Source organism: Hippichthys cyanospilos, chromosome 4, assembly GCF_059441005.1.
Source record: "Hippichthys cyanospilos isolate Australia breed blue-spotted pipefish chromosome 4, RoL_Hcya_1.0, whole genome shotgun sequence".
Classification (NCBI taxonomy): domain Eukaryota; kingdom Metazoa; phylum Chordata; class Actinopteri; order Syngnathiformes; family Syngnathidae; genus Hippichthys; species Hippichthys cyanospilos.
The window spans coordinates 17,841,982-17,857,757 of NC_142372.1; the positions used below are offsets into that span (position 1 = coordinate 17,841,982).

General features: G+C 38.1%; 2 protein-coding genes across 7 annotated transcripts in view; one reads left to right on the plus strand and one right to left on the minus strand.

The window, feature by feature from the left end:
- Positions 1–921: 921 nt before the first annotated feature.
- On the minus strand, positions 922–13,586 carry mtmr10 (myotubularin related protein 10). Of its 3 annotated transcripts, none has more exons than XM_088413843.1 (17): positions 13,476–13,586; positions 13,069–13,182; positions 11,556–11,616; positions 10,434–10,570; positions 9,991–10,063; positions 9,522–9,664; positions 7,604–7,697; positions 7,360–7,507; positions 6,934–7,021; positions 6,733–6,821; positions 5,580–5,710; positions 5,412–5,481; positions 5,091–5,161; positions 4,722–4,894; positions 4,468–4,638; positions 4,079–4,261; positions 922–2,936 (listed from the first exon to the last, which is right to left on the minus strand). In XM_088413843.1, the coding sequence occupies exons 2-17, from the start codon at positions 13,123–13,125 to the stop codon at positions 2,328–2,330; spliced, it is 2,298 nt and encodes a 765-aa protein (XP_088269969.1). In that variant the 5' UTR covers positions 13,126–13,182; positions 13,476–13,586; the 3' UTR covers positions 922–2,327. The 3 variants fall into 3 exon arrangements, with proteins under 3 accessions (XP_088269969.1, XP_088269968.1, XP_088269967.1); XM_088413842.1 differs by having other exon boundaries at positions 13,261–13,572; XM_088413841.1 differs by having other exon boundaries at positions 13,069–13,572.
- A 1,373-nt stretch (positions 13,587–14,959) lies between these two features.
- myo1ea (myosin IEa) overlaps positions 14,960–15,776 on the plus strand; it is a 53,298-nt gene continuing 52,481 nt past the window's right edge. For all 4 annotated transcript variants that reach the window (XM_088413233.1, XM_088413234.1, XM_088413235.1 and 1 more), the window contains exon 1: positions 14,960–15,185. In XM_088413233.1, the coding sequence (XP_088269359.1) occupies positions 15,183–15,185 (3 nt within the window). In that variant the 5' untranslated portion in view covers positions 14,960–15,182. The remainder of the gene's footprint in view (positions 15,186–15,776) is intronic.

The window sequence follows — 15,776 nt, forward strand, 5'->3', positions numbered from 1 at the left end:
CTATCCATTAAACAAGAAATCATAAAATATACAGGAAAAAAGGGACACGTATGAATCCACTTGTGTGAAACTTTACTGTGCTGATGACCCGCGTCTTTCCTTATAAAAATTACATTAGGTAGTTTTACACTTGCATTATTTGAAATGAATTGTAAAAAGTACATTAATGTTTAGTGGTTTTACACTTGCATTATTTAAAATTAAGGCATTTATACTTTTTAGTGACGCCGTGAGAAGTTAAAAGCAGCAGTGATATTTATCAGACCCTCTCTAAGCAACCCTACCATGTCCTTGATCAGCTCAATTTTTTAACATTTCACAACACTGTATATTTGATCATTTTATCCAAAACAATGCCATGTACTTTGAGTAGATAACTTTCATACACCAATAAGGGCAACATTCCTGAGTGGTATAAGAAAATCATGAATTGCACACCTAGCTATTAAACAACATATCCTGTGAAACCTCTTCCATGTCAGTTTGTGGTCCCCCCAAAAAAGACAAAAGGGCATCTCGGTTGAAAATAAAATGTAATGATTAGTTACTAATACATAATTCAGCCCTCTTTTCTGCCAGGAAACCCTTTTCAGTGCAGTACCTGTTAAAGGTTTAAGACGCCATGAAAATCAACTTAAGTAGACAAATCAGATATACTATAGAACATTGTTACAAAGTCTTCCCAAAAGGCACATGAGACAAGAGTGGCAACTAGAAACAATGCCTCTCAAGAAAAAAATATTTGCATAATAGGAATAAATAAATCTGCTGACACATCCAACTAAGTGAAGACAGTTATCATTGAATCAGCAAAGAACAATATATATATATATATATATATATATATATATATATATATATATATATATATATATATATATATATATATATAAATATATATATATAGAGAGAGAGAGAGAGAGAGAGAGAGAGAGAGAGAGAGAGAGAGAGAGAGAGAGAGAGAGATCTATCCATAAAATAGTCAAAAATGAGATTAGACTTTAGTACCGTTAACTCGCAAATATTAGATTTCAAGCAGATACAAAATTTATTAAAACAATTCCAAACTTATATTCAATCGTCGTAAAAAGAACCATAAATTTGGGTAAAATGTGCAATTAATAGCAGTTTTGTGGAGCGAATGGTGTACTCAACACTTGAACACAAAAGCAATTGCCAAGAAATCTTACATTTAAGTAATATAGGTTATTAGGAGTGGGGAACCTTTTTCGTGTTTGGGGCTATTTTAGGTTTGCAATAAGTCCCTGCAAGTCTATAGTAAAGAAATTATAAATACATATGCAACTACCTAACATATGAGCATTTGTGGTTTTATGTCTTTTTATTGTGGTTTTACTTTGTACTTAGAATTTTACGGTGAGCCCTCAAGCCAGATATTCCACATCCCTGATTTAAAGATGATCACTACTAGATTCTCAACTCTTTTAAACTGAACCATTTACTCGTTTTCACCAGTCAGTCTTTGGTTCAGTGGTTACAAAACAAGAGGGAGCCCTTGAGTGGTAACAAAACAAAAGGGAGCCTTTATAAAGAAAACTTAACACTTGCTTTGAGTGCACCCTTCTTTTGTTAAACGGAACGGTTGAAGACTGCATTAGTTTTGATGAAACCTTTCCAAAAAAGGGACTATGAATCTAAGTTTCTGGTAGAAAACCCACAACTATTGTTTGTACCACATGGCATAGTAGGGCAGTTAGTAGTATTACTGTATATTGTGTGTTGCTTCTTACTGAGAAAAAAAAAAAAAAAAAAAAAAAAGTAAAACGTTAGATGGTCCACATATTTCCTGGAGGGTATAATTTCAGTTTGAAATCAGTGTAGTCGAAATGCATCATTGTTGCTGCAGTAAAATCTGGAGTGTGAGACTACGAAAGGCTAATCTCACGGCGTGACATCACAGGTCCGGGCTGCACCGGATGCGTGGATCACACAAGCTCAGCAAAGAAGAACAGTTATACTTTGCTAATTTGAAGAGTGATTTAAGTGGGAAAAAGGGAAAAATAAAATACATTTTTTTTAATATACTGTATATATATTACAAAGAAATAAAATAAAATAAAATCACAGTATGAGCGCACATCACAGTAGCACATCACTGGCCAATGAGGAGGTGGTTTGACTTATTCATCTGAATGACTTGATAGTGATTTTCTGATCGATGCTCTTCCTGGCGTTGCCTCAGATTTTGATGCAGCATCAATGTTGCAAATTCTAGCTTATAAAGAATTACAAAAAAAAAAAAACACTTTTGTTATCTGTTTTGTTAAGAGTGCTAACCGCGATCAGCAAGAAAATCCCGCCTGTTTTCAAAGGGAGTCATTAGCAAGTGTCTCTGTGGAAAGCCAGATTCTCGCTCCATTTAGAAACTTGCTGATGGGAGTTCCGTGAATACTACGGCGACACAGGTTTCCAACAGGGGTGAATGGAAAAGAGGAGGAAAGGAATTCAGGAGGAGAATCATTTGGGGAACCGGCCTGGAAATACATGCGCCTTTGGTCTACAGTGGTCCCTCTTGGGCTAGGGAGAGGAGTGCTGCTCGGAGTGGGAGCTGTGTACTCCCTGAGGTGGTTTTGGAGCATCTCAATTTCGTCCACCAGTTGGGAGAGCTTGTGGTATGTGGTTATGGACCCCCCTTTGGAAATGCAAGCCTCAGGTACCCATCGGAGGAAGTAGAGCTTCCAGAGGGCCAGGTGGGACGGTGAGAGCAAGGGAAGCAAGAGGCCCTGCTGGTCAGCGGGTCGGGTGAACCACTCCCTGAAGAAGCGCTCCGACGGACTCTCCACCACATATTTCATGGGTGAGAAGTCGGACTTCAGCTCTGTCCCCAGGGACCCTCGTCGGGTGAGCGCATTCTCTCCACCTTTCAGGCCGTTCCGCAGGGATGCAGAGGCACCTCGGAAGATTGAGCCATATTTCTGTAAAGGGAGAAAACATTCATGAAGATATAGTCAGAGATGGCAAGCCTCATTATCAGACCTTAGGAACATTCTGGAAAATTTGTCAAGAACATTTGCATCTTTGCATGTAAATAGTTGTCACCAGAAAGACTCTAAACAACATTTATAGTTTTATTATCGATCCATTGTCTTGAGCCGCTTATCCTCACTAGTTTCTCTGGCTATCTGGCGCCTATCCTATCACACTCACAAACACACCCATTATATTTCAATATATGATTAGTTTTGAGCAGTGCTTCAATTTTATTTTGCAAAGCCCCCCCATAAAAGAGAAAACATTTCATGCCCCCCCACTCACCAGGATGACCATAAATAAGATTATTATCTCAAAAAAATTGTTCAGTATACCTAAAACTGTATCCTTTTATACACTGACACAAGGAAAAAGCATTAAAAAAAAATTTAAACAGGATTTATACAGGTTTCTTGAAGCAGGAAAAAACCTAAGTGCATCAAAGTGCCCGAACAAAAAGATAATCCTTATTTTCTCATAATTACACTTCACATGGCAAACACAAATCATCCCCCCAATCAAATTAATAAAAAAAAAAAAAACAAACAGTGCCCACATTTATGCCTATTTTTGTCTAGAAATTATTGCACACTTTGTGTAAACCCTATGAATGCCATTTCACTTCTCACATATCACTGTGTTTGTCTGGCATGTGATATATTCATCTGAAATTGCTGCGCCGGACATTCTATGATTTATAAAGGACATTTTTGAAAATGATCAGGGGTGCCCAACCTTTTTTATTCCACTGTAAATTCCTCAGCCTCTTTTATAAGGGACCTTGAGAAAAGTGTCTGCTGTTTAGTATCTCCACTAGCCTGCTTGCCAGCCATGCGACATTGCAATGAGTTGATAGTGGCATCATCTCACATCATCCACTCACAGAGTCACTCGCAAACTTTAAGTAAAGCTTAATTTTGTGGTGTTGTCCTGTTGCACTTAAAAGATGATGGTGCAGTTAATCAACAACAGCAAGTTCCACCCAATCATGAGGCAACACGATCAAGTTATTGAATGAGAATGCGTGCCCAAACTTTTGATCTCTACGATTGATAAGTAAGACAAATCAGCAGGACAGAAACATTACCTTTGTGCGTCTAAAGCTTTTCACTTCACCGTTGAGAACACATCCAGCTCCTTTGCCAACGTACATGGGGTTGTTAAAAAGTGTTTGGTCTTTGTTGGACAATTGTTGTGACCAGTCCCAAACAGGAGGAAAGTACACAACTGGGTCTTCGCCTTGAGGGATAGCTTTATTCCTTGCAAAGTCCTACAGAATTGAGACAATTTAATATTTCTGACTACATGTAAGTCTATCAGACATTAAACAAACATGATTAAAAAAAAAAAGTGCCACCAGAAATTGTCAAGTGTTTCTGACAAGCATAATACAGACATCAACCAATCCCGTTGAAATATATTACTAATGAGAAAAACAATGCATGTAAGTTTTATTTCTTCTTTTAAAATTCTCACCATCAAGTATTGGGCACATTGCTTCGGAGAACTGAAGAGAAAGGTGCTGAAGAGTGGGATCCACATGCTATCACTTAAGACTGTCAGATAAGCTTCTGTGAACTCAAATGCAGCTGGATATTGGTTCATCATTTGCCACACACAGTCCAGGAATAGAATGAACAGTGGGCACTTTGAAAACAATACAAAAAACAAGCTATGTTGGTGTATTGAAAGTAAAACAAGTGCATGACTTTGTACAAATGGACAAATACCTCTTCTTTGTCATTCTTTTTTAAGTGGTTGCATCTGTCCAAGAAGCGATGGCCTGCCATCACCCACTCCTTCTGGACCAAACCCTGAAATCCAACAAAGCTGCGATAGTGAGGGTCCACCATGAGCTGCACCAAGGAGGACACCACGCAGTTCAGGTCGCGGTCCTCTTCCTCTGTTGAAGGTCATGGGAACAAAATCAAATGTATTTGGAAGAAGAGATTTATTTAAAGTCAGTCCAATGATGGGCAATGTCTTTGAACAACATTTCTAAAACTGTAGAATATGCTTAATACAATGAATTTGGTGTTCACTTGAAAATCCGGGGTCTAAAAAACACCTTATGTTGCTATTGACGATGAAGCGTTTACCTTGAAGAATGACTGAAACATTCCTGCCGTCCAAATGGTACACTATCTCAGATGCGTGCTTCAGGAAGGCCCTGCAATTACAAATTGTCTTTAAAATATTTTTGTGTATTACTCACTTAATAAACCCAACAAGCCAACCATTCCTAGAAGACACTGAAACACAGACCATCTCATAATATGCAGACTTAATAGGGCAACTGTTTTTTGTCATTTGGCCAACATTTGTGATTTTTGCGAAAACGTTTTTGACAATAAATTGTGTAACAAGTTCTGAATTCGGTTTATGAGGTGCTATCAGAGAAGAGCAGGTTGTTTCCATACCTAACATACTCAAGCCATCGTGAGTTTTCAATGGATGAAAGCCACCGTTCCTCAGATTCCTCAAAAGGATCTGCACACAATCAAAACAAAACACTTGTAATTTAAACTGAAACGAGGAATGTTGAGGAATTCCTTCTGTGTCCAGATTGAAATGGTAACAAGGATCACCTATGACGCAGATCTGTCGTATTTTGACAAAAGAACACTGGATGTCTTGAATGTTCGGCAGGCACTTGTCCAGATCTGAAGTAAATACTTCACTGCACTGTGGGTGGCTTTTTGTGATGGCAGTGATTATCCTACCACATAGAACAAAACACATTTGGGATTAATAAACTATTTCAAGCATCTGTTAATTAAAACATCTTTAGTTTGACCGAATACAACCTAAAATTGTACAAATGAAAAACCTGGGTTGTGTTCAAAATGTTCACTTATCCTCCCTCGACTCTCTAATCACTATACCGTGATATTTTTACAGTGGACTATGAATACACAAGTCAAATGAAAAATAATTGTATATGTTCTTTTGAGCGCATTTTTGATTGAAAATACATGTGTACTATACTGTTAGACCAGAATTCAATTTGTTTCACAACCATGAAATGGATGCAATCCATTTTAGCCTCCTAAACAATACTTTTTTGTGATTTTTAACATGAAAAATATCACTTTATAGTCTTGTACTAAAAAAAAAACACAGTAATTAAACAGGAATAAAAAAATTAAACTCTTTGAGCATTTTTTGTAGGGACAATTCTTTTTTTTCAAGATGCTTTGAGAGATTCAATGAGAGTACTGTAACAGGGATTTAACTTTTAGTAACTTGATATTCCACCAGCGGTACCAAATGGCAAACTATATAGGGCATTAGGAAGCAATCTGAAAAATAGCATACTCACTATACAGACATTAAGGGGGTGATTCCTCATGAGAATATAGAATATTGTTCTTTTTAAAGAAGCTGTATTGCGGAGAGGGCGGCTCAGTGGCGCAGTGAATAGCATGTCAGCCTCACAGTTAAAGGGACCAGAGTTCAAATCCACCTGACCCTGGCCTTCCTGTGCGGAGTTTGCATGTTCTCCTTGAGCCCACGTGGGTTCTCTCCGGGCACTACGGCTTCCTCCCACAATACAAAAACATGCTTGGCAGGTGGATTGGACATACTAAATTGTCTTTAGGTGTGATTGGGTGTGTGAACTGTTGTTTGTCTGTGTGTGTGTGCCCTACTGTGCAGATTCCAAATTTCTGGGGGGTTTTGGTCCCCATTAATCACAAAAAACGAGAACACTGTACTACATTCTTAAAGAGTTTGTTCTACCTTTGCTCAATCTTCCTCTGTTGGACTGGGTCACACACACTGGCCATGCGCACAAGAGCACTTCCATTGCGGTGATTCCAGCACCAAAGCTACGGCAAAATAAACAATGAATCAACTTGGTGGGGTGAAAGAAACGAAAATGAAAAACATTCCTGGTGATTTTTTGATAAACAGCACTAGTTACGTATAACTGACACTCACAGGGAGGCGGTTGCCAGTTAAAAATATAGAGTACTGCTTTAGGTCCTGGTCTGCGAGAGAAACTGGGACAACAATGTACTCTGGAAGACTGAGAATGAGCAGAAAGACAGGACAATGAGTCACAAAATGTATGCTCTTATAAGTGTTTTTTGTTCATGCAAGTATGCCTTAACCCAATCAAGTAACTATTGTGTGATAAGGAACACACAGTCACATAAAAACATTGGACAATATTTACAATGCCACATGACGTCACCTTTGCACTCTGTGGCACCTCCTTTCAAAGAGAGACATGCATTACCATGGAACACAAATGAAACAAGCAAAACAGTTTACAGTGTAAATACACTGTCTTGCCAAAATATAGGAGGGGGGGGGGGGGGGGGGGGGCACGCACAAAAAAAAAAAAAACACAGCAGGACAGACCTTGAGGAGATGTTATAAAACTCGTTTATGGCGCACACTCTCCACTCAGAGGCACCCGTCCGCTTGATCTCTCTATCCCACTCAGAACGTCTATCAAAAATGGGCGTCTGTAATCCTCCTCCTCGGACAGACCCGTTGAGTCGCTCAGCTGGAAAGCAAGAACATGACAATTCAATCTTTGCATGAACAAGTAAGACACATTAATATTTCATTGCATTATGATGAAAAATTGTGTTTTTAGAACCTTTAGATTCATGGTACCGCCGTCCGTGATACTCAAACCCAAACAGCAGGTGCAGATCAGCTGGATGGGAGTAGTGAGCAATGGCGAGACAAACCTACAGTAAGAATAACACAACCACACTATTCATGAATGACTAAATCAAACTAGGAAGCATTGTTGTGACAATTTCATTTAGAGTGCACACACAGACAAAGAAAAAACAAAAAAAACGGAAAGCCTTAAAAGTGTTCCCAACACAAGGACCAGGCGTTTTGTTCTGGATTGTACTGGCGTCACACAAAGCAGACCATTCAGTAGAGCTGTGAATAGCATGAGGACACCAAAGAAAACACCCATGTGTGTGCGTGCATGCGTGCGTAAAAGAGTACCAGACTCTGTAATTTACTACGGCAGAATAAGTTATTACAGGTTGGCTTGAGTCCATACGTCGTAAAAAGAAAAAGTGCCAGGACTTTTTTTTTTTTTTCTAAACTTCACAATGTAATTTCTAACATTGTGTCCCCAAATACCCACAGCAGTGTGGCATGGTTAATACATTTAAGAAGTTCCATGTTGAAGCAAAGAACATACGCTGTCTTAACAAAACATTGCAAAATTTCACAGAACCGAAATTCGGTCATTGCAATCATGATCGTTTGCCAGTTGAGACAGTTACATGCCTCCTATTCTCGTACTGTTACTTGAACAATCACCCTATCTTCGAATACACATTATTTATACAGCGATGCCTACTGCCTTGAGGCAATATGTTTAATTAATTCTGTGACAACATTCATAACTCAAAGGCTCATTTTAAATCTTCCTTCCCCATTGATACATGGAAAGGCCATTTATCTTTTTCAGTTTCCCCAAAAACATTATTAAATGTATTTTTAATTAGAAAATAGCACACTATACAGGTATATGTTGCTTGGGTAATGTGGTGCAGGGATGTACAGAAAAAAATGCTCCCAGACGGCATGACAAGAGGTCAGACACCAACATAGTATATTATTCATGTGTTCAGTCATTGGCACATTGCATTAAGGAGTAGTGACGTGAAAATGTACAGTACAACTGTTCATAACAGAATTTACAGCTTTGACATGGAGAGTAAGCAAGTACACAAAATGGACAATCAGCACAATAAGCTTTACATGCATGAGGTCAGAGAAAATTCATTGAGTGAAAACATACTCGAATCAAGAAATGCAATGGTCATAAACAACCACAATGTGTCAACTCCCACCGGACTTCAAATTTTGTGTCACTTTTTTTTTTAGTTTTTACTTTAATAATTCTAAAGATTAATGTTATGAACAATTTTTGAGGGTACTGGGATATTTTTGTTAACATATCGGTGTTGTCCAACGCAATATACAACCCTCCCCACATTTTTTTTCTTTTTAAAAATTCCATAAGAAATTCAAGAGTACTTAGAGGAGTTTTATGGTGACAAGGAATCATCACTGTCATTTTTTATTTGCTTTGATTTGATTTCACTGAGTGAAAACTTGAAAACCAAGCATTAGTAGATGAAGACAGTAATTTTAACTCGCTTCATTTAAAAGCGATCTGTTATCTGTTATAACTACGGTTTATTGCTGCATTTACCGTAATGTCCCTAAAGCTCCAACAGGCGCATGCAAAGAAGTAGACATACTCCCTTTAAGGCAACACTGTTAAAGCACACCAGAAACGCAACTCTACAGCAGTTAGCGTTCTCATGATTTTTGGAGGATTTTCTCTTCTTTTTTATCTGTGTGTATGACTCCCAAGATAAGTGCAATCATCTGTTGACAAGATCCTGGTAGCAATAGGATCTGTTGCTAAGACTTACCCTCATAAAAATGTTTGACTAGAACTATATTCGAATGTCCCAATAATGAAAATGAGAATGACCTGGCACGAAATGAACGGAAAACGAGAAATCACTCACCTTTTTAGCACTCTCAGGACCAGCCTCATCAAAGCAGAATCTTATGATCCGCAAATCTTTACAGTAAAGGATGAGCTCAGTGGGGTTAAACTTAAGCTTTTGGTTTGAGCCCAAAACTTTCTTCTTTCCCTTTGTATCGTTCACTGAAAATAACAAAAGCATGAGCTGATTTTTTTTTTTTTTTTTTTTGCAAAATTGTGTTGTTAGCTGAAACAAAAGCCAATTATCATAATCCTTCTAATTTGAAAAAATGTTAGCAAGATACAAGCATCCCTGATCATTACATAACATCCTTCTGTAAATCACATGAATAATACAGCCTTTCTGTCTTAATCATTTCTTATCAGATGTTAGATCAGGTAAAAGATAAAAAAAAAAAAAAACAGTGAAACACTCATACACCAATCCAGCTAAAACAAAACGACAAGCATTTATTCTGAGTTTCAACCAATGTAAGGACCAGTCTTACCTGTTACCACATGCTCTAAACATGTCAAGGGGACATCATGCTCTCCGAGCAGCAGGTGGGACAGCTTAAACTTCTGAGCAACAAAACAAAAACTATGTATGACTCGACCCACGAAAATCTGGTTCAGCAATGACTTGGCACTTTATTATCTCTGCGGCAGTCTGCAGCATAGGTGGAAATGACGCATGTTCTCACTTTACAATCAAGAACACAAAAGTTTACTTCCCTTTTCTGTTCATAAAGGCTGAAGACATGGAAGTGAAAATACAGTACACCACTTTGAGTCATTCCTTTATCCTTTTCTATTTTGTTACACGGGTAGTACTTTTAGCCTACAGCTGACATTTAACTCATTCATTGTCAACATATCAACAATCCATTTTCACTGGGCTGCCAGTGAACGAGTGAAAACAATGATGATCAACACACAGCATTATTCTTACCGGTTTAATTGGAGCATCTTGAGGGATGAAGGAGACCTTAAAGTTGGTACATATTAGCTTCCCCCATAGGTCATCTTGGCTGCTTTCAGCACTGATGCATTTCCTCACAAAGTTTGCCTCATTAACTACTATCTCCCCTGAAAGCAGAAACATGCATTTAAAATTTGGAATAGACTAATAAAATGTCATTTGTAGAAGATGATCAGATCATTTCTGCTGTGGATAATTAAGGCGCTATATTTTATTCTACAAGATTGTGTTTATCGGTAATAACAGGTGAGGGGCCGGTTGGCGGTTTTATTACTACAAAAAACTAATCATCAGCAGACATCCACTGAGCATATTTTGTGCCCCGCTTTGTGCTACTGCCAAATCTGGAGAATTGCCCAGCAGAGGAGTTACTGGCATTCCATGATTTATCAGTAAAAGGCCTTGACAGAAGGACAGAAGGTGCGAAATGTGAGGGATCCCATTAGAATTTGATGTGCCAGGAGGGAAAATACTGGCATCCGTGGCAATCCATCGGCTGAACCGCAAAGCGCCTTTGAACCTCCGAGACTCACAGCCCCATCCCCCAATGGACACCATGTTAGACCGTGAGAAAAGTTCACAGGACTTGAATATGGAGACAAAGTTTGAAGCAAGTTGGGTTGTCATGGCCACCGAGAAAGGAGTGTAAACGTAGCCAAAATGACTGCCACTTCAAACTTCCAGGACATTAAAAAGAGGAAGCTTTTCAGGAAGTGGCTCATAATCAGGAAGCTGTGGTGAATTCTATATGAAAATTGTATTTTTGATACCAGTCACTTTCACTTTGACCTCATGTGAAATCATAGAGAAATAATAATATTCCTCTACTTGGTATTTCACCTGTCAATAATTACTCTAGCACACCACAGAAGTTTTTTTTCAAAGGCTGCTCTGAGCCACTCCCTTGAGGTTCCCTTGTCATCTGGTCAGAAACCAGAATTATATTTAGAATTGAAAACTCTCTTGCTACTCCAGTTAATGAAGCAGCTGAACATGAGACTGAAAAACCAAATGGGCATGTGAGGTATAGGTATTATGATTATGGTCCACTTGGGGACTTCGAAGGAACATTTGCCAGTTATACAAGCTTACCTGGAAGTAGCTTGGGCTCCAACTTTTTAATAGGGGGGTCAATAGTTTTCTTCACATCACTCTAAAAAAGAAACAAGGTAACCAGCAGTCTGTGGTTAATGAATGATGGCAAAAAAATGTGACATTACAAAAAAGGTCATGAGAATGATCAGTTATTTTATAATTTCTCATAGGATAAGCCATAAAGGTACGCTTCGATATTTGTACAAAGCCTCCAATATTTTGCCAATGCTTCTATGTTTTACCCAAAAGCGCAAGAGTATAGGAAACTGCAGATCTTCGAGAGCCGTATAGTGCTTGTTTCTGTTCCTGATCATTTGAATTTGGTGTGTTGAAAGTGAAACAGATCAAAAATAGACAGGAAAAAGCACTCATGAATTGGAGTTCCCTACACCTATAATAAGTGTCTCATATAATGTATCCAAACTGGGCCCAGCATGTTTTCCACGTTTCTCGCCAAACACATCTAATTGAAATGGTGAGTTCATCAGCAAGCTCAGCAGAAGCCTGATAATGATGCTGATCATTTGATTCGGGTGTGGATAGGAAAGAAAAATATGTAGTATACCGGCCTTCGAGGACAGAGATTGGACACGCTTGCTTTTTAAGTAATGTTTACTATAGTTAATTGTGAGTCACTGTCTTGAGGAACTATAATGTTACGTTAGAAAAAAAGTTATTTTTACTAAAGAAATTGGCTGGAAGTTGTAGCACTTTTAAAACAAAAAAAAATCTAGAAAAGTGGGATTTCTCTTTCATGACTTTGAAATGAAACTACTGAAATGAATGAGGTTCTCAATATTTTAACAAATTGTATTATTACACAATTAGCGATTGAAAGACAGTTTTGTTAAAATTTTCAACCTCTGCAGATGGGTAAAGGGTAAAAGATGTGAATAGAGAGTAGTCATTACAATCTTGGTTTTAATGAGAAGGCATGTCATTTAACTGGGCGCATCACCTAAACCATAGGTGTCAAACTCCACTCCTCAAGGGCCGGTGTCCTGCAAGTTTACGATGCTTCTTTCTCAAACATACCTGTTTCAAATGATTTGGATCATTTTAAACCATCTAATGATAAACTAATCATTTGTATCAGGTGTTTTGGGGAGAGAGACCTGGAAAACATGCAGGATATACGTCTCAAATATGGGAGTTTCACACCTGTAACTTAATCAGCAAAGGACTAAGAGAAACAAGATAGTCCACAACTATTGCCTTGTTTTAAAAAAATCTGATAAAAGGTCATTTGTGATGTTTTGATTTAGACGCTAAAAGTTGGGAGACAACACTAGTTTTTCAAATTCAGTTTTCAAAACGGGGGAAAATATTTCTTTGAATGTGCAAATTTTCAAAAGAAAATGAATCACTATTTCTACATTTACGAGTAGGAGTACTTTTGCCACCTCTGATGAAAAAGTGAAGGGTCTGCATGCAAATCGCTCTGCGAAATTCCCCACGTTACAGCTAAGACACAATATCATGAACGGTGTGTTGTGTTGCGTTTATATACCTGCACGGGAGGAAGATAACACTTGAAGGTTGGTTTCATGGGTTTGACAGAAAACATTGTTTATGTCCGCCCCGTCCAAGTTCCTACTAATGGACGTTCGACAGCTAGCTTCCACTGGGGGAAAACAAATCAAAGATAGTCTTTTAAGTCAGTCCGTTTGAAGGTTGTGTCCTTAGGGAGGGAAATATTCACACAGAAGTCTTGGTTGGACGACGGGACTCCTCCATTGCGATCTTGCCGCTTTGAGGAAAAAGTTGACCCAAGTTAATGTTGGGACGTCGGCGTTAGCTCGTTTCGATCGTTAGCAGAAAGTACGGAATAAAGTTTGTAAGTGCTAAATTCGCCCAACTTGAACTCGCAAAGAAAATAGAGAGGCCTCCGACTGACGTCTACATTTTCGTAACCACCTGTTAGCGAAGTCCAGCGCTGGCAATGACTTCCTCAAAGTGTGACTAATTCAGCCGAACGTAGGAGCAGATGCAGTCAACGGCTTAACGGCCATGTTTGGAAACTACGCAGCGACGTCCCGCCCTACTTCCGGACTTCAAGCGCTAGTGTACCCCATGCTCCCACGAACTTACAAAGTTAAAATTGATGGGTTGTGTAGCAATTACATTGACGGAACAGATATTTTGGACTTTGTACTGTAGCGCGTATACATATAACTTGTTTCTAATCACACGTTGCCGTAAACTGTCGAACGGATCGTTTTTTGTGGACTACAACTACCATAAACTTTTCGACAAGCTAATTTTTTTGTAGTAGCTTTATTGATATGTTAGAAACAATAATTTGTGACAAACGCTCTATACAGTGTCAGTTTACGTGAATCTCATCGTCATCGGCTTCGATGTCTTTTTATGACGTACAGTTAAGGAAATTTGATTTTGTGTATACTAAGTGTTGTCGTCGTAACTTACTTATTTAGTCCATAAGATTCACTCTGAACTACACTCTCATATATTTAACCGGCGCATTAGCAAAAAACACTTAATTGACCATAGAATCAAATGAAAACATGGCGAATTAAAAACGTTATAGCAGAATAATAGTGGTATAGAAAACAATATGCGTTTGTTGTTTCATGCAAAATATTCGTAGTTTACATTTGAAAACATGTTCGTATAAGTACGATATAATTTTGCAATAGAAACCCGCTAGGTGGCGATAAAACATTCGTCTAACGTGCTCTACTCTACTTATTAGACAATCAAACAGAAAGAAGAGACAGAGAAAGAAAAACATTTCAGCACTTTAAAAATATGAAAGTGTTCATTTAATCTCTAATGTTCTTCACACTGTAAGTTTAAAAACGTTTTCGTATTGGTTTGTGATAGAAACCCGCTAGATGGCGATAAAATACATCTATTAAGTCTAACGGGCCCAATGTTTGCCACAAAAAACACCCTCATGTATTGATATTGTGATACAATATTAACAAATATTACAGCTTCCCACTAATATTTTCTTTACTAAGAAGGTGAAAAAAATCTCTCTCTCTCTCTCTCTCTCTCTCTCTCTCTCTCTCTATATATATATATATATATATATATATATATATATATATATATATATATATATATATATATATATATATATATATATATATATATATATATATATATATATATATATATATATATTTTTTTTTTTTTTTTTAAACATAAGGAATTCGAGAGCGAATGCGTGTAACTAGAAAAGTGAGAATTGTCTTAAAGAGTCTATAACGTACATTAAATTATATTGCCTTGAAGTAGCGCATGCGCCTTGTTACCTCATGAATATTTAACGATTATCCCAGTTTGCCACCATTTGATTGGACCGTCACGGCACGGTTTCCTGTGTTTGTGTTTCAGATCTCCACTTTTGGGGGCAGTTCTCCGCTGAACCAAATTTCAACAAGTCAGTCTACTGCTGTCATAGGACTTAGAAGACGTCGTCGTTCACGATGGACAGAGGACAACGCTGAAGTGGCCGCCTCCACGTGTGTCGGACACTATCGGAAATATCTCCTGTCTTATTTGGATCTTGGTCCCGCAAGCTTCAAAGTTGACTCTTTTTAGACATATTTCAGCATTGGACCGCCTGCGAAGCCGTACACCGTTGCTTTGAAGATGGTGAGTCAAGATTAACGATTTTTTTTTTTTAATAGAACTGGCTGTTGAATTTTTTTCCAAATGTCCAAACACGAAGTTAACTTTCTATTAATTTATTGTGGAACGTTTACTTACCAGTATACTTAATGATGGTGGTGAACTAGAATGTTTGACTGACTTTTAGTGCGCAGTCACCTACATTCACCCGGCACCTTATCAGGTACACCTGTTTTTTGTTTTGGAGTTAAGGCTCAGTTTTCCTGGTTTGTTTATGTGTATCATATTTGTCCTCTTGATGAAGCTAAATAAAGCAATAGTATAGAAACACCCCTTAGAATGGAGTTGCAGTTACACCCAGTGCTAAACATACTGTTGAATTTAAAAACTGAACTTGTGTGTTTTTTCTATATTTTTATTGCGCAGTTTGGGGATTTTGTTTTTTTGCTGTAGCTCTATCTAAAAAGTTGCAAAGTTGCTGAGAATGTTGACGCCATTGAGTTTAATTTAGTTTGGCACATAAAAGCGAAGATACATCCTTGTCACAAACCGGTTATTCATGCAACAACAATCAAGTAGCATGTGTGTGTGTGTGCGCGCGCGGGTGCGTGTGTG

Bases quoted from the DNA above. Each gene is read 5' to 3' on its own strand.
- mtmr10 (XM_088413843.1), bottom strand. From the start codon at position 13,125: ATGTTTTCTGTCAAACCCATGAAACCAACCTTCAAGTGTTATCTTCCT. The intron at 10,064-10,433 runs GTAAGAATAATG...TTTGTTGCTCAG, and splicing joins AAGATGCTCCAATTAAACCG to AAGTTTAAGCTGTCCCACCT. The intron at 4,639-4,721 runs GTATTTGTCCAT...TTGTTTTCAAAG, and splicing joins AAAAGAATGACAAAGAAGAG to TGCCCACTGTTCATTCTATT.